This window comes from Boleophthalmus pectinirostris, unplaced genomic scaffold (assembly GCF_026225935.1).
Source record: "Boleophthalmus pectinirostris isolate CB_2022bp ecotype Guang Dong unplaced genomic scaffold, ASM2622593v1 HiC_scaffold_8, whole genome shotgun sequence".
Lineage (NCBI taxonomy): Eukaryota > Metazoa > Chordata > Actinopteri > Gobiiformes > Gobiidae > Boleophthalmus > Boleophthalmus pectinirostris.
Window position 1 is genome coordinate 41408021 of NW_026571515.1, and position 18276 is coordinate 41426296.

The 18276-nt window shown below is 42.5% G+C and overlaps 1 protein-coding gene across 1 annotated transcript in view; it reads left to right on the plus strand.

Moving 5' to 3' along the window:
• plch2a (phospholipase C, eta 2a) overlaps positions 1 to 18046 on the plus strand; it is a 53450-nt gene extending 35404 nt beyond the window's left edge. Inside the window, exons 11-22 of the mRNA XM_055166212.1 lie at positions 335 to 472; positions 1977 to 2072; positions 2201 to 2295; positions 5325 to 5413; positions 6340 to 6522; positions 7045 to 7152; positions 7749 to 7873; positions 7958 to 8042; positions 8367 to 8513; positions 8599 to 8678; positions 11126 to 11477; positions 15725 to 18046. Coding sequence (XP_055022187.1) covers positions 335 to 472; positions 1977 to 2072; positions 2201 to 2295; positions 5325 to 5413; positions 6340 to 6522; positions 7045 to 7152; positions 7749 to 7873; positions 7958 to 8042; positions 8367 to 8513; positions 8599 to 8678; positions 11126 to 11477; positions 15725 to 17247 — 3021 coding nt within the window. The 3' untranslated portion in view covers positions 17248 to 18046. The remainder of the gene's footprint in view (positions 1 to 334; positions 473 to 1976; positions 2073 to 2200; positions 2296 to 5324; positions 5414 to 6339; positions 6523 to 7044; positions 7153 to 7748; positions 7874 to 7957; positions 8043 to 8366; positions 8514 to 8598; positions 8679 to 11125; positions 11478 to 15724) is intronic.
• The last annotated feature ends 230 nt before the right edge of the window (positions 18047 to 18276 follow it).

Here is an 18276-nt window from a genome sequence, read left to right on the forward strand (position 1 = left end):
TTCTGCTGCAGGGCTGCAATTACCTGAATCATTCTAGTCAAGGTGTAGAGAGTTTAAAAATGATATGATATGGTAATGATATCCACATTGAGATCTGATGTGGTTTCAAATTGTTTCCTTTTTTGAGCAGTGTATGTAAGGTTTGTGTGTTAAACATGAGTGAAAGAAACAAAACAAAACTCCAGGTATTTTATAACATAGATTAGGAAATACCATAATACAGAACCATTAAGAACAATATATCGTGAAGAGAACCTGTTAAAAAACTGCATTCCTATAGAAAACAACATGGTGTGATCACAAATGGCTGATGTGTTGTGAATCTTTGTTTCAGACTTCAGCCAACAGGAAGCAGGTGGAGAACTTGGCCAAGAAGAAGCTCGACAACCTGATGAAAGAGTCCAAGATCCGGGACCGTGAAGACCCAGATAGCTTCACCATCACAGCTCTGTCCGACAAAACGGGCTCTAAGGTCTGCACGGCGTGCTGGATTTTAAGGGCTAAGAATTTTTGAGTAAACTGCTCATCAGAACTTTACATCGTAATACACGTACTTGGTACATCATATATGGCCTAGGAACAAGAGACAAAAATTCCAATACTAAGAAATAGACTTGATACTCATTACTGTAGCATGATAATAAAAGCACTTTCTCTACACAGAGAATATGATTTTCATCATTAAATCCTAGTACGTTCTTTTATTTTACCATGTGCCCTTATATTTGTGTAATCCCTCAATGGTCCAGGTTGGTTCCATTATGGTCCAAGGTAGGGCCTGACCAATATGTCGGTTGGCTGATATTGTCAATCAATATGAGCTTTTGGACACATATCGCTGACGTGGGCCGATAGTCAACGTGGATATGTTATACTTCATTATAAAGCTTAAACTATATTGCATCCATTTAATCCAATTTACAGATAAATGTCCTAATATGTGGCTCCACATCAGTATTTATCAGAGGAGTAATTTGTCTGTGTTTGTGATGCTGTACTGCCCCTGAATGCAACCCCAGAATCACGTCATGTGACACACATGCTCTTGTTTACACCAGTGTGCAGCCATAGATCTGTGTGCGCAGCACTGGGGTGCAGGCTTTAAATGCTCTTGTAGTCTGATCCACAATACTGATAAGTAAAAGTTAAATTAAGTGCAGTTTAGGCCAGCAACAAAACTACTGTTATATCGGTTTCATATGGGATCCAAAAAAATCGATATCTGTTGGGCCCAAGTGCATGGGCATATACTAGTATATACACTATATATGTGCTCTTTTACTTGTGCAGATACAGCTCAAGATCATTCTAAAGCTACTCAGGAAAGATTCATGTGTGTCCTGTGAATGTAACTTTTTTTTGTACCAATACCTGTCCAACTGAGTATCTAATTTCAGCACCAGTTTTAGTATCGATCATTATCTGATTCTCTGTACTTTATGAGAACTTTATAAAGGCTCTCCATGAAATGAAACCTGGTTGCATGAATACAGGGCTAGGTGATATGACAAAAACCTTCACCTTTCTTCTTATTGTCATCTAATTAAAAACAAATAAAATGAGTTAAATAATAATTTCCTGAACATAAAAAAAAGATATTCAGTCCTAATGGTCTAACAGGCAGCCTTCATGCCAGGATGGCTTATGAGAGATGACTCAAGAGATGGTCTGCTGTCTCCTTACTGCACTTGCAGTGTAGTTGCACTGTTTACATAAAATGAACTGGTCAAATCAATAATTGACATTTGTAAAATTCCCACCAGAATAGTGATAATGTGAAAGCAGTAATGTGTGCCCAAGATGTAAATCTCTGTGGTCTCACTTCTGTCCTGTGAATGTGATTTTCTTTCTTTTTCTTTTTTAAGTTTTGATACCTACTCAAATGAGTCTAGTTTTAATAGCATTTTTAGTATTGATGAGCTTCTGAATTTTCATACTTTTGACAAGCGTAGTTCACATGTGTCTGTTACACTCAGGGCAAACCTGAAGACTGCATCGACACAGATGAGACCAACCTCAGCAGCACCAAGCCCTCTGGACGCTCCTTCATCGGCAGTTTCTCCAAACGCAAGGTTCAACTACTTCCTCTGCTCCCCAGTGTAGGACAGTGGTGCTCAGTGCTCAGAGGAGTGGATATGGGTGTGAAATGTTGCACTTTTGAGGGTTTATATGGAAATAAATTTTCCTTTTTTTTTCCTAGAAGAAGACAAGGAAGATGAAGAAGATGTCAAGTGTAGAGGACACTGACACAGACCAGGAGAGCATCAGTGCATCACGGCCACCACCACACAACAAGTATGTGGCTACATTTAGTTATGTGGGCTACCAACAGACTACCACTTTAGTTCTCTCCCTGGGTCTGTCTGTACCATCTCTATCTTAGGGCTCATTTATGCTTCACTTTCATATGTAAACAGCTCCGTGCTTTCCAAGCATAGTAACCGTCTCTGCATTTATACTGTCAAACCTTTCTAATGTCAAGGCTGTGTTCTGTTAAACACCCACCAGAGCTAGTTAGAGAACCAACCAAAAGGACGAAATAGAGCAACAAATAAACAAAACTGGTAGCACCCAGGACAGGATTTAGATCACATCTGTTGGAAACAAGTCAAGAAAAATTAGGTGAAGGAAACATTTATTTGTTTTGTAGCTGGTTCTAGGCTCTTTGAAATGGTTTAGTTTCCACTCTGGAGCTGTGTTCACTGCTGTCCCTAGTGGTCAGCACATATATAGCTTTATGGCTAAAATTCTCTGTAAAAACAGAACAGGGGCCTAATTTCTAAAAGACTGTTTAGGAATTTTCTTAATCGAGCCATACTCCTAGTGGCCACCAGAGGCATGTGCCGCAAACTCCAAATGTATAAAACCCTCTGTGTGCACACCACCACAAATCTGAGCTTTATAGATCCCATCTGCAGCTCAAGTCTGTGCATGTGAACCCTTTCCATACCTCCACTTCACCATAAAAGGACAGACCACACCTTCTCCCCTCCTCCGCTTCACCATAAAAGGACAGACCACACCTTCTCCCCACCTCCACTTCACCATAAGACTTAAACTTGAGCCGATAATCAGTCGGTTTGACTGAGACGTGACGGAGGGACAGAGCGGGAGAGGGACAGAGCGGGAGAGGGACAGAGCGGGAGAGGGACAGAGCGGGAGAGGGACAGAGCGGGAGAGGGACAGAGCGGGAGAGGGACAGAGCGGGAGGGAATAGAGAGGAAGGAGGAGACACCATGCAGCGCTGTGCAGTCACATCAAAGTCTTAAACGAGGTTTTACAAATAAACACAAAAATAAAAGTGACAGCAACAACTCATCTCTTAATTAACATGAGAAAATAACATACAAAATTGAGCTGTAGTGCTTTGGTATAGTACTATAGTAGAGGTAAGATGTAAGCAGTGCATCTTTGCAGATATGGCCAAATAGTTTTCTCTCTGTATTTCAAGAGCTTTTATTGCTATATTTTTTAAATATGCCTAATATACATGCACTGAGGCCTGAATGGTCAAAGGAGGGGGGCTATGAGCCCATGCAAAATATTCAGAATCCCTGTCCGAGAGAGTGAAAGGAGTGAGGGAGAGGTATATGAGAGGTGTATGTGGATCAACGGTCAGGTGACACTCGGCTAATCTCTGCTTAAATCGCACATCTGAATGTGATTATTTTATATATGTGAATTTCCTGATCAAAGCATCTCAAACTATACCACTTTTGCTCCTCCCCATGAGTGTCGCTTTTCTACTAGCCTCGAGATTTTGCGGAGTGCGTATGGCAGTTCCTGGCTGAGAAGAGATAAGCTAAGCACTGCGCTTGCGAGGAGTAAATCCTGCGGTTGGCGCAGAGGGCACCTACGCAATGCGTAGTGCGTAATCAAGCTTTATTAAATGAGGCCCCAGCTTAGGGACAGAACAGTGCAGAGGATGAACAGGACGAACAGAAACCTCTATGCACATCTACAACATAGAGCAAAAATGAGCTTTTATCTCTAACCCCTCAGTCATTCACAAATGTTCACTGGTCAGGGGGGGTCCCTTTACTGCCACTTGAGTTTTATGGTGCTGGTCAATGTACTTAAAATATTTTAGCAATCATAGCCTTAAATCAACAAATCCAAAGAATTCTTGTAGGGAAGGGAGGAGGCAGGAGTCCATGAAGTTAAATATTCTTTAGAATGTTCTTGGCTAAGCAAGAACGTCTCCATTGAGGCAAGCAAAGTGGCAGGTTCTTCACTAAAAAAGATACAAGTCACATCTGTGGAAATGTTTTTTTACTGCAAAAGAAACATCTTTAATGAATTAAAGTTCTTTATTTCAGTCTATGTTTGACAGAAATCTTACGCAATGAGGCAGACATTATGGTGTGAAAGTGTCATTTATGTTGAAGTCTATTATGGCAAATAACCATGATAAAGCTGAAGACTTAACACCAATCTAAAGACAGCCACACGCTGCAAGATTTTTAGTCATGAGCTCATTTTAAATGTGCTACCAAAAGTACACACCACAAACACAAGGGAATTTGAATGAGATTTAAAATCTCTGAGTGCAAATTCTGCAACAGGATATGGCAGTGAAGAGACTGCACATTAAAAGCTAGAAGTTGAAAACTGGCAAAGCTGGCACACAATAGAACGACCCACTTTGTGACTCTAAAGTGTTCACCAAATCAGCACTGCACTTAGTAGTTCAGATGCAAATGAAAACTGTGTCATTATTTGTGACAATGTGCTGCAATACTTCACATAAAATGCATTTAATTCACAGAAGGGTGATGATGAGTCATACAGGAAATCACTGTCGCGAATCTACAACAGCTTCATCCTGATCCACGCTTTCTGGATATAAACAGACACACATGAGGAAGTGTTCTTGCCTTTTTACTTTTAAAGAAGCCTTCAAATTAGATTCACAGTGCTCTTTTGTGGACTAGGGGTCATTATTTGCAGAGGACACCTTCTAATGAATAATATGGATGAGAATGCACACTTAACAGCTTTATGAGAGGTGCGTAACAGAGGCTCAAAAAATAAACTTGCAAAAAATATTTACTTTGTGTCCATTGCTCTGTCTGCCCCCGATGCCATTTTTTGGTTACAATATGACCAAGTAGCTCAGAGTTGCATTGACACCACACAAAAGGAGCAAAGGATTCAAACCCGTATAAAAAGTAAGGGAGAAGCAAAACGGCAGGTTTAAGTCAGCTCTAACATAGGACTAAATGAGAGCAGAACCTCTCTTTGTGCCACGTCCAAATGAGAAGAGCCAGTGGAGCACTAAAGCACTTACAGATAAACTCTCATCTCCTGCACTGATCCTACAGGAAGAAGAAGACCATGAAGCTGTCCAGAGCTCTGTCTGACCTGGTCAAATACACGCGCTCTGTGGGATTGTACGACATTGATGCACAAGGTGACCACACATTCAGTCTGACCAGAAAATGTGGAGATTCAGTATAAAGCTGTGTGCCATTAGAATGTAAAAAAGAGAGAGATGAAGAAGTTTTATCAATTCATTTTATCTATTATTATTTATTTCCTCAATTCAAACTTTGTAGGTTTCAAATTGTACTTTTGAAATCATTATATCACTCTTCAATTTCATAACTGTTACCTAGCTACTGGGCCAAAATTCCGCTAATGTGCATGGGAATGATTATTTAACAAATGAAAATATATAAGTGAAAAAGTATAATTTATATATACAGCTTATTTATCCTCACCAATTGGAGTCAAAATTATATAATTATAAAACCCTGTCGTGCACTTTAACCCTCTCAGGCTCAAATTAAATTTTAGTAACAGGAAAAAATCTGATATTTGGGGAAAATTATCATATGGGGCAGTAATATACAATCCTGACTTCACAGAGACCTTCACATCCAGTGTGTTCTGGGATGTTTAAGATTTGCAGCATTGGTTCGGTGTGGTAAATTAACACTGAAGACTGAAAATGATATGAACACTAACTTTATGTGTAAACCACTTTTCATACCAATGAAAACATAAAGCAGAGTGTATCAGCTTTACAGTGGCAGAACAACATCACTTTTTCGTGTGGTTCTCCAAGAAACAATTTTTATCCTTTGTAAACAACAAAAGTACTTTGCACTTCTGGCAGGTCGTTTGCGTGTAGTCATTCTTGCACAGTCTGCATCATCCACGTTTAGCATGGATGGAAAAAAGGCTCCTGAGTAAAAATAGCTCATAAAATATGGATTTGGAGTAGGTAGGTGATTGGCATTTAGCTGTTGCAAATCTGCAACACCTGCCTGGAGAGGGTTAAACTGAATTTGAACTGAACTATTGAGTGTTTCTGCCCCCTGTTGTTGAGAGCAGCAAACTGCAGCTGGCAGGTGTCCTCTCTGAGTGAGACCAAGGCTCATCAGGTGATGCAGCAGAAGCCGGCCGAGTTTATCCGCTTCAACCAGAGACAGCTGTCCCGCATCTATCCCTCATCCTACCGCATCGACTCCTCCAACTTCAACCCACAGCCCTTCTGGAACGCAGGCTGCCAGCTCGGTATGAGCTTCAGACTCATTGGAATCATAAATTATAAAATAATCCCATATGTATATGCATAGTAACAGGCTTGGGTAAGGGTCAATATTTATATTTTAAAGGTCCTATATTATGCAAAATTTACTCTTTTGAGTTTTAAGCCATGTTAAGTTATTACCTCATTAAAACATATCCTGAGTTGTGTTTCTATAGTTTATTTTTAGTCTGTCCACTTCCCCAAAGCTCAGAATGTGAGAGTAGAGACTGGCAATTCCAGGGCTGAAATGATCAAACTTACTTTAGTGAAGGTGTATGGAGTTTAAAAACCCCAAATGGCATTACACAAGTATTTTCTGTGTCAGAGAAGAACTAAATATGCAGGATTTGTGAAGTAAACATGTGTGATCTAGAAAATACATCAGAATAAAGTGTAATATGGGCCATAATAAGTAATATACTAAATGAAAATTGTAGCATTTTGTGAGAGGGCATCTGACATACAGAGAAACAAGAGGATATATGAGGTGTCATTGTTTGTTTTAGTTGCCCTGAACTACCAGTCAGAGGGACGTGTTCTTCAACTCAACAGAGCCAAGTTCTACAGCAACGGCAACTGTGGCTACATTCTCAAGCCTCAGTGCATGTTTGAAGGTCAGACCAGACTTTTTTTTTTATGTTTTCTTCATGGTTTTGAGTATCCAAGTCAGTGTGGATACTGCTCTGCACTTTTACTGATTACTGTTGTGCATTGGATAATTCACTCCACTTGGAGGGAGACCACTAATTCACATTCATATATAACTAAAGCGTGTGGCCAAGCGACACATCAACACTATACACTGTTTAGAGCAGGGGCGGACTGGCAATCTGTGCATTTTGGAAAAGTCCACAACAGCCGTCCGACCAGGGGCCGATTTGTGGAGGAAAAGTCCAGGGTAGTTTAGAGTTACAATCAAACCTCCAATCTTTAAGCTACTAACACTACACTGAGCCTAAACAGCTCTTCTTTTTTCCACTTTTCCAAATCTGATGCCCTTAGGACAATCCAAGACTGTGTATTGATGTTATGTTATATTGACTAAATATTGATGTTGAATATTGGTGTCAAAAATCGGCTGACACCGATACTGGGAAAAACCACCCATCCCTACTAAACATATCTTAAGACCAAACTTAGACAAGCTTGGACCAGAATAACAGAGCACTGTGGCACTCACCCTGCCACACATTTTTTCTGTCTCCTTCAGGTGCCTTCAACCCAAACCTGGATGACCCTCTGCCTGGTCAGATGAAGAAACAGTTGGTGCTCAAAGTCATCAGTGGACAACAGCTGCCCAAGCCCAAGGACTCAATGCTGGGGGACAGGGGAGAGGTGCGCAGGGGCGACAGATCCAGAACCCAAGGGTAGGAAACATAACACACATATATATTATGTCTATGTTTAATTCTGTTTCAGATCATTGATCCTTTTGTGGAGGTGGAAATTATTGGTGTACCCGTGGACTGTTGTAAAGAACAGACCAGAGTTGTCGATGATAATGGTAAGTGTAAAAACAGGCCTTCTCAAAGTTTTATTTGGAGTGATCTGTGCATGTTTCATTAATCTTTAATCGCTTATTTTCAAGATGCCATATTGACAATTAATCCCAGCATGAGCCATATCACACCAGGCCCTACAGATCTGTAACGCTGACTCTTTGTTATGATGATGTTTACGGCAACGTCTGCTCTCATTGGGCACCGCAGTTTTCTAGTGAACAAGAGATGCAAAGTGTTATTTAATCTCCTGACTGTGCCCCTGTCTGTGCTCCTGCCTCTGCTCTTGTCCTTGCACCTGTCTTCACACCTGCCTATACCCCTGCCAGGCTTTAACCCCATGTGGGAGGAGACCCTGGTGTTTGTGGTGCACATGCCAGATCTGGCCCTGGTGCGTTTCCTGGTGTGGGACCATGATCCCATTGGACAGGACTTCATCGGCCAGCGTACCATCGCCTTCAACAGCATGCTGCCAGGTAACCAGTGCTGCTGCTGCTGTTGTTGTTGTTGCTGACATCTGAGGGTGATGACATATTTGTACTGACATTTCCTCTTGTGCAGGGTATCGTCACGTGTACTTGGAGGGTATGGAGGAGGCGTCCATCTTTGTTCATGTGGCAGTGCATGACATCACTGGTAAGGTAGGTATCTGAAGTCTGCATGGTGAGGAGTGCAGTGTGGAGGATCATTTGTTTCATCAGATGTTGAATTTGAAATGCAGCTGAATGTTTCACTTAATGTTTTAACTGAATTGCAACTGCTGAGTTTTAAAGTATGTGTTTTCCATGTATTCAAAATTCAGCAGAAATATTTTCAAGTTCTCAAATTCAGCAGTCATAATTTAAGAGTTTAAAATTCAGATCCAAGATGCATAAGTTGTTTTTATGTGACTAAGGAGGATATAGATGGCTGTTGTATTTGTACATGTTTGAGCAATCTTTAATTGCTTATTTTCAACACATGACCACACTTCCAAATGAATCAACTGCACTTCAGAATAAAAACATATCAAACATGTTTTGTTTTTTTAGTTCAACAGAGAAATTTAAAATTCAAAATCTGATGAAACAACTTATCTCCCACAGTGCCAGTCTGAACAGTACTGCTCACGTGGGGCTGTACAGTCCTCTTACCTGCAGGTCGTGAGTGCCCTCGTGTGGCGGCTGTGGTGTAGTGTCCAGATGAGCTGCTGCTGTGTGTGTGTCCTGTCTCCTCACCATCCCTCGCTCTGATCTCTCTCCTCCTCTGTTTGTCCTTTCAGTGGAGCCCTCTTTTGCATTCACAGGCAGCGCATGTAGGAGCCCCTCGGCTGCCTCTAAACTCAGGTGTAGTGAGCCCCAGTCAGCAGCACTCTGCATGAGCCTCTGAAGACCTCCACCCAGCCTCTAGCCGCACAGGCATTCGAACCCAGGCTAACTCATGTCCCCATGAGTTATTATGGCCCCAACCACCTCCACCACTGACCCAAAGTAGATCCAATGTGCTTCCCAACAGGCCAGGGATGACAGGATATCACATTTTAGTGTTGTGATGTTTTTTTCTCACAATAATCATAATTTAGAAAGTAGGCTATTCACGATTACTGACATCATGACCAAACAAGTCAACTTAAAGTGCCTATGACAGGCTCGTCTACTCTAAACACAATTAAGATGGTTATATTTAAGATGTTACACAAACAAAAAGAAATCAATAAACACCCAATTTGACAGTTTTTTTATGTTTAAAATTTTACTTCCTGGTTGGAAATAATGACAAATAACGTATTACTCTTATCAAGCAAACATATTGTAAACTGGACCAAAACTCCTCTAATCTACACAGAAATTAATATGATGAATAAAATGTAGGAAAACACCTTTATTTTGTTGAAATAATGTTGAAACTAAAGCAAAAAAACTTAGCGAAAAATGTGAATAGAATAGAAATAGAATTATCATCAATTTGGTTTAGAACGCTGTCATTTTCAACATAATTTTCAACTTGTCTTCACAAATTGCTTCTTTATTGATGTAAAATATATTATATTTACAACAGATATTATGCCACCAAATTAAGCCAGAATGTGAGAATGATAAAAACCTGTCACATGCATTTTATTTTATTTTTTTAATTCCTATTGCTAAATTTTCTGAATGGTAAACTAAAGTCGAAGTGTCATAAAAAAAAAAGACTGATAAAAAGACACTTTACATTAATTGTACTTTTTTGGAGAATAGATTGAACAGAAATTACTTATTTTGCTTCTAAATGTATCACAATTATTATTTTTTTCTGCTCTTTTGAATAACGACTGTTGATTAACCTAATAATCTTGACATCCCTACAACAGGCTTTTTTTTTTTTAATCTAAAAATTCAAATAGAATAAATAGAATCAAATCTTGAATTTGCAGAAACACTGAAAAAAAATGTTATGTTTGTAAACTCCTGGTTTAGAGTAGAGTACATGTGCACATGGGATTGTTGTACTGTGTATTGTAATATACACATTAAAATACCTTTGTATAAGTAACTAGGCTCCCCTTCTTCATCGTTGGTTCTTACATCTCCCAGACACCAGCGTCTTTGTCTCCATGAATGTTCATTTCATAATTGTCCTGAGCATGTGTGATAACAGTGTGATGATAGGATCTACTTTCACGTTACAGTGAATAGGTCCATATTAAGGCCTTTGTGATGTGTGAGCGTGTGCCTTGTCAAAACCGTCTGTCATCAGTTTGTTCCACAGTCTCTGTGTCTGCTCTGCTCTTGTTTGCTCTTATTTGCTCTTGTCTGCTCTGGTCTTTACTCTCTCCTTCACTCTCTCCTCTACAAGCCCCACAGAATGAAGGTGTCACTTTAATAGCACACACGTCTGCATTATCATATATATTCCTCTAACTCTAAGAAGACATGGAGTGCTCACTCCTAAATGTCTCTTTGAATCCCAATGGGATTCAAAGACTATCTGCATGGGATGTTTATTGATTATGCCGATAATGTAGCTGGCTAAAACTTGGGTGTTCTTTAATTCATTCCAGCATGTGTACATAAATATTGTGTCTTTACTAGACTTGAGTCTAACTATCACTCTTGTGTTTTGTCAGGCCAAAGCAGCCACAGGCATAAAAGGCCTGTTTCACAGAAACCCAAAGCAGTCTTCCCTGGACAGCACTGCTGCTGTGCAGCAGAGTCGTAAGCACCCGTTTGGGTCTCACCTGCTGCGGCGCACTGCCAGCGCACCCACCAAAGGCCAGTCTAAGACCAAGAAGGGCTTCCCAGACGTGGCCATCGACACCAAAGACTACAGCTCAGAGGGAGCCAGTGATGAACGGGAGTCTGCCTCTCAGCCCACACTACCACAGCACCGCAACGGAGAGTCACACACAGCTCCTCAGGCCAAGAGCACCTGGGACCATCCTGGCACCAATGGTGCCCTCCATGCAAATGAGAGCAAAGGTAAGGGCTCGCTTCACACTCAGCCGCCTATGAGCGAGCCTCTAAAGCGGGCCAGTCGGCCTCGTTTTCACGAGCCTCTGGACATGAAAGCAGGAGTATTCGCCCGCGTGGCTCTTAACAGTTCAGGCAGAGTGAGCATGTCCTCAAACTGCATCACATGTGTAATTGGCTCTAAAGAGAGCCCCGACGCTGAGCGGAAAGCTGCGTCAGTGGAGAAGCAGGCATGCAGACCACAGAAGGCAGAGGGTAAGGACAAACACTTCCCAGGCACTGCAGGCGAAAAGCAGCTCCCTAAGGCAGAGAGAGAGCCTCAGATGGTGGAGCTCCCGTTCAAGTCTGCTCAGGCAGTCCTCGGACCTCTGTCTGTCTCCAGGCCCAGAGACAGGCAGACTCTGGGCCCTCAGCACACACGCCCTCAACCCAGTTGCACTCAAAGGATCAGCTGGTCCTGTGATGTACCTCGCAGGCACTTCCCCAACACAGTGAGCCTCACCCCGGTCTTCACAGACTGTAAAGCCGAGCTTCGCTGCTCCCTGGCCCCTCCACAGTTTAACACTCAGCAGCTGTTCCCTAACCCCAGTGTGAGTGAGGCTTTGCTCATCACTGACAGCAGCAGCTGTGACAGCTTTGGCAGTCTGAGCAGTCTGGACACACCCCCGGTGCTGCCCCCCCGCTCGGTCCTGGACAGCCGCAAAAGGGCGGCGGGTACACTGCAGCGCGAGATGAACGCTCTGTTTGCCCAGAAAATGCAGGAGTTACGTCATAAATCCCCCATGTTTTTTGCTGGTAAGAAAGACTTTCTGTAGTTGAGAACAATTAGACCAGTGCCTGTAGGGGCCATAGTTGGTCTAGTCCCCCTTCACTCATAGAAGATGTCTCCCACTCCCATCTGGTTCACAGCTGAGCTTTTATTATTTATTTGATTGAACTAGATACAAAAACAAAAAAAGACAAAGACAAAAAATGTACTGTGGAAGTCCTGCGAGTTGCTTTAACCTGTCTAGGTCATTCAAAATGGAAGCAACCATAACAAATAAATAAATAATGTTTAAAAATAATTATAATAAATTATTTGTATTATTAGTGAATTATAAAATCTTAAACTTATAAGAGCTGCCAGATCAGTGGGAAGTCCATAAGATATAGTTGAGTGAACAGTCCCTGAGGTAGACCCTAAAAGTAGGTCCTAAAGTAGACTCTTGATGAGCAGTCAATCAGGTCAGGGCTGGTCACTAAGTACATTTACTTAAGTCTTTTGGGATCTGCACATGTTGCATGTTGTATACATAGACTAGTATATGGCCATGGACCACTGCAGACCACTGACTTGAGCTTCAACTTACATCAGAGTAATCTGACAGCCATATAGTTACATTTACTGAAGTAAACCAAATGCAGTTCTTAGGCCACATCTGTCCTATGGTACACTAGATTCAGTGTGAATAGTCCCAGATTAAGTGAAGTGTTTTTCCATTCTCAACATGCTGAACAGAGGAGTCAAGTGGTAAGTTTGAACATCAAAATGAAAGACTATGAAAGAGAGCTCACAGTGCTTCAGTGTAGTGAATTAGATATGTGTTGTCAGTATACTCATATACCATATGAAGATGGTTGGAAATACAAATATACAGCTTGATTTTGCTAGATGATTCATTGTAATCAACTAGCCAAACGAAGTTATGGCCTTCACATGCTTTAGGGTCAAACATTTAGAGTAGTGAGGGCATGCACCCTCTTTTCAAACACATTTACAGAAAAATAAGAAATAAAGAATTCAGTTGAGGACAGGCATGTTCAAATATAAGAGTAGAAGTAGTTTGTGTCTATACCGGCTTTTCAAAGCCTGATCCTGTCCGATCTCAGAAGCTAGGCAAGGCTGGACCTGGTTAGTACTAGGATGGGAGACCACAGGGAAAATCAGGTGCCACAGGGGGGCGGCAGACACAAAAACTGTCATTGTGTCCTTAGGCAAGACACTTCACCCACATTGCCTAGTATGAACGTTGTGTGGGTGTGAGTGATGGTGGTGAGAGAGACACTGATTGGCATGGCAGCCGCGCTTCTGTCAGTTTGCCCCAGGGCAGCTGTGGCTACAATAGTAGCTGACCATCATTGGGTATGGAGTGAATGAATAATGCTGAATAATGCTGTGTAAAGCATCTTTGTGACATATGTTTGTGAAACGCGCTATGTAAATAAAGACTTACTTACTTAGAAGTAAGAGTACCACACTTCAAGTTTTTTTTCCATGATTCTATAGTAGATTTTATAGCAGACCCTGTTTTTAATATTCACACCATGCACTTCAAAGTGTTTCTTTCTCTCCAGTCACATGTTTGTATCAGGATAAGTTAGTGAGGTGCAGCCATAGTACTGGCGTCAAGGTCAGTGTCTTTCAACATTTTTTGAGTCATAACTCACCTTTTTGATTACAAAGATTTCACAGAATACCACCCAATAAAATATTACCATATTACACAATTTAGAACAAAAATGATATATGGGACATAAACCCCTTGCCCCTGTGTCTAGTTCTTTCTATTTGGCAATGATGACATTTTTGCTTCCTCATCTGGCTCAAGTTGAGGAAGTTGAGGTCAAGTATTCAAGTTGAGTACTCAAAAATGATAAATTATTATATGGCACACTAGTGTGCTGGGAAAGACTAGGGTTTCCAGGCACACTAGTGTTTCCCAGGTGAAGCTCATGTATTTCCTGTGTCACATGATCCGGCTCCCATGACATATTCATGCTGCTTCACTGAGCGCTACACAGACTTTCAGAAAGTCATGATTCCAAGTCTAAGAACATAAGCGAGTGTCAAGTCATGTGTGAGGCAGGGTTGTCAAAAGTAAAACTGGATAATAATCAATACTAAAACTAGCATCGAAACTAGATGCTCATTTGAGCAATATCGATACTAAAAGCATTGCATTTACAGGGCTGAAACAAACCTCTTCTGGATAGCTTTACAATGATCTTTGGAACAAGTATAAGAGCACATAGACTAGTATACACCCAGGGACCACTATGGAACCTACCTGGATGACTGAGGGATTACACCGATACAAGGCCACGTGGTAGCCTGAAAGAAAGTACCATGATTTAATGTTAAAAATCACATTCTAAATAAAGAGTTGATATCATAAAATAGTGTCTATTGCTTAGTATTGAAATCAAGTTTACTACTGTAGGATCGTAACAACACTAATTTGAGGGAGTCTCCTATTGCAGAGGTCCTACAGGACCTGACAGCCATGTTCAGTTTAAGAGCAAGCTGATAAATTGGGTCAGCATCTAGAGTTGGAATAAGTCTACCATATCATAACTCTTAACAATTTCAACTGTAAGAGTATCATCCAAAAATGTGTGTGCCAGATACCGGGGTGATTTGAGGCTCACTGCATGAGCACTTCCGATAGTGGATCTAGTCATGTTTTCTTCAGATGTTTTTCATGCAAATGTGTGTTGTTTTTTCTCCGAGTTGTTTCCTGACATGCTGTGCCCCTTCAATGCTGTGTGCCTAAACTGTCTGTCCTCTCTTTCCCATGCACGCTTCTGTCTGCTCTTAGAGCAGAACTGAGAGGATGACCACAGTCAGGTAAAAAACTGGTCCTTCCCCCTGGACTTAGCACTAGTACTACCTGTCAGGGCCTCTACTCCCTCCACTAAATGCTTCATCTTCACTGACTCCATGCAGTGTATAGGATTCTCGCAAACATTCTCATTACTGTGTAGTCACATTTGAATTGCTGACACTTCCATAAGCATTATTGGGTTCAGCTCCCCATAGTCAGTATATATAAATAGATATAATTAACTCGCTAGCTGTATTCCAAATAGGAAGTGAGCAGAAGCACTCGTCCAGTTCCATCGACCATGTCACTTTCCATTGAAAAATACATTGCCTCTTTCTGTAACTGAAGCAGCTTTTTGGTAGCAATGACAAATACATAACACTACTCCAAATTTGGCCCTGTAACAGCAAGTCTCGATGAGCTTCATTTGGCTGGAACCAACCACTATGGGTGACGTCACACTAACTAGTCCACTTCTTTATACAGTCTATGGCTCTACCACATGAAAATCGTACCATTTTTCAGTTTGATCATAAATATTTGTCCTCATTATAAGACCATGAGCCCACCATAACTTGACCTCAGGCCATATCACCCCCCGCCATCCCATAATCTCCCAGGTGAGCATGTGTTGTTTTTCTGATGTGCTCTCCTCTTTGTCTCTTTCAGATGGTTGCTTTGTCCTGACACCAGCTCATCACCATGCATTCCTTCCCCAAGAGGCAGACAAAGGTGCTGACCGATGCCTGCCCCTCTCTGCCCCCCTCGAAGAAGACAGCATGTCCTCTCACTGCTCCAGACTCTTTGCAGTTCATGTCAGACCTCTGCCCTCTCTCAGTGGTGCTTCTCACAGTACTAGAGCTGTGCCAGGGCTCTCCTGTGTGTCTCCTGAGAACCACATGGACACCAGACAGCTCAGTCAACTCACACATTACAACAGCAGCACTCCTAAGCCCGCAGAGTATGACACAGCCCACAAGCAGCTTCAGCCAAGTCCACTTGAAAAAACGGTCCCCAAACTGCAGAGGAACCAGAGATCTGAGTCTCTGAACCCCAACAGAACCAAAGCCCTCCTCACAGTTTCCCCAACAGACCCCCACACAGCCCCTATTCTTCAGCCCCAGACAGCCCTGTGCCATAGTGCACCCCCCAGGACCCCTGTGAGAAGGACCAAAAGCGAAGGCCATGTGCAGACAGCAGGAGCTCCAGGTGGGGCAGTGTCCGTGGTACCTCAGGTCTGCACTGACGCTACTCTGTGTGACCGCCTCTGGAGCAAACTGGATCCACCCAACAGGGACAGCATGTCCTCGTCTTCCAGCGTGTCCTCCAGTGACACAGTCATCGACCTGTCCATGCCAAACCTGTCCCGTCAGACCCTCCCCTGGGCAGGCCACCCCCACACCCCCCTGATTTCATGTTCCTCTGTCACCAAGAGCAAATCCAACCCCAACCTACCGCACAGCCTTGCCCCCTTGCTCCCCTGTCCCCATGCACACGTCACTACATCCAACCCTAACCTCCAGCAGAACCCAGTCCTCATTCAGCCCCTGGAGTCTGGCCCTCTGCAGAGCTCTGCAGACCCTCCCAGCAGGCTGTCCCAGCGCCGCCACACATGGAGCCGGCTCTTCATGGAGGGGCTCCTGCAGGCAGGTGGGGCCCCAGCCACAGCCTCTATGTCCAAGAGCCTGGGGGACCTGACCTCTGATGATATCTCCCCGCGCTTCGACAGTAAGTACCGCACCATCAGCAGGAGCTTCATCCACCGGCCTTCTCGAGATGCTCTGAGACTGAGCCTCACTAGTCCCCACGCTGACCCTCTCACGGCACAGCTGCGCAAGCTCACAGATGTGGAGCCCCTCTCCCCCGCAGACTTACGAGAATCCCAGGAGTGCAGTGTAGACGATGCGCTGGTGCGTCGGACGTCTTCCCGGAGCCAGAGCCGTGTGCGTTACATCGCCAACAGAGCCAAGAAAGCCCAAGAGAGGCAGCGGCTGCAGAGGCTGTGCCAGGGCAATGTGGGCACCCCTATAGAGGAGCGCGGGAACCCGGAGGGAGCCTGCTGTGTGACCCAGAGCCCCTGCTCCAGCCTGGACCTCTTGAGCCAGCTGGCTCCACTGGAAGCCCTCACTCCCAGAGGCCCCCAGCCCCCCACGGATGCTGACACTGGGTTGTCTTACATGATTGAACTCTAATCACTCTTTCAAAATCCCGGCTTCTAAAATCTACAACTTTCAAAGTCCTGCTCAAACTGTATGCTCCAAACACATGAGTCACTAATTGAACCATTCTGTCTCCTGTGTACACATTAGAGAATAAAAATAAAATAAAAAATTCATAAGTAAAGATGCAAATAATGAACAAATACTATACTGTTGTTCCAGCCTTGATGTTTGTGTTTTTTGTTTTAAGGCCCACTTATTACACTGGCTCTCATATTCAGATTATGGAACTATTCTCCATAAAAGAAATGTAAAGGAGTGAAAGGAGCGTAATGTGGACTGTCTACTGAATAAAAGCAGCTCTGTACTGTTAGAAACCAGAATGTACTGTTTTTATATGTGAAATGATGCCCTCATGTTTGTGCCACTAAACATGAGTGATGGTAGCAGTAGGACAAGAGAGGGTCTGTTCCGTGTTTTTATTATTTTATATTTAATCCTTTTTAGATTTTAATATGATTTTAAACCCTTCACTGCCCGTCCATCAGCAATACTTCCAGAAGGCCTGGTTCTGCTAAAGCTAGTGTACAGTGAGGATGGGCTCCTGTCTGCGCTGTTAGCTGTTAGTCTGCTGCATGTCTCTGCACTGTCATGTTGATCCCAGGGCTAAAGATTTTTATAAGATGTCTTAATATTGAAACTGTTTTTAGACTAACATATGTCTGTCCCTGTTCTGATGTGATGAAACCTGGCATTCATCCCACTCAAAAGCATGTTAATTTGTCGATCTGCTGTATCTTTTGCACTGCGATGCCAGTGGTTTGTGCAATTTTGGGACAATGAGAAATCCAAACTGTAAATATGACTGAAATAAATCAAAGATGAATTTAAAACATTTTTGCAGTTTGTTACTTTCCACTATTGCACAACGTCAGTCATTCAACTCCAAGTGGAGTCATTATGAGCTAAAGCAGAGGTGGGTAGAGTAGCAAAATATTGTAGTCACATAAGAGTAACATTACTTCAAAATTATATTACTCATCTAAAAGTAAAAAGTAGTAT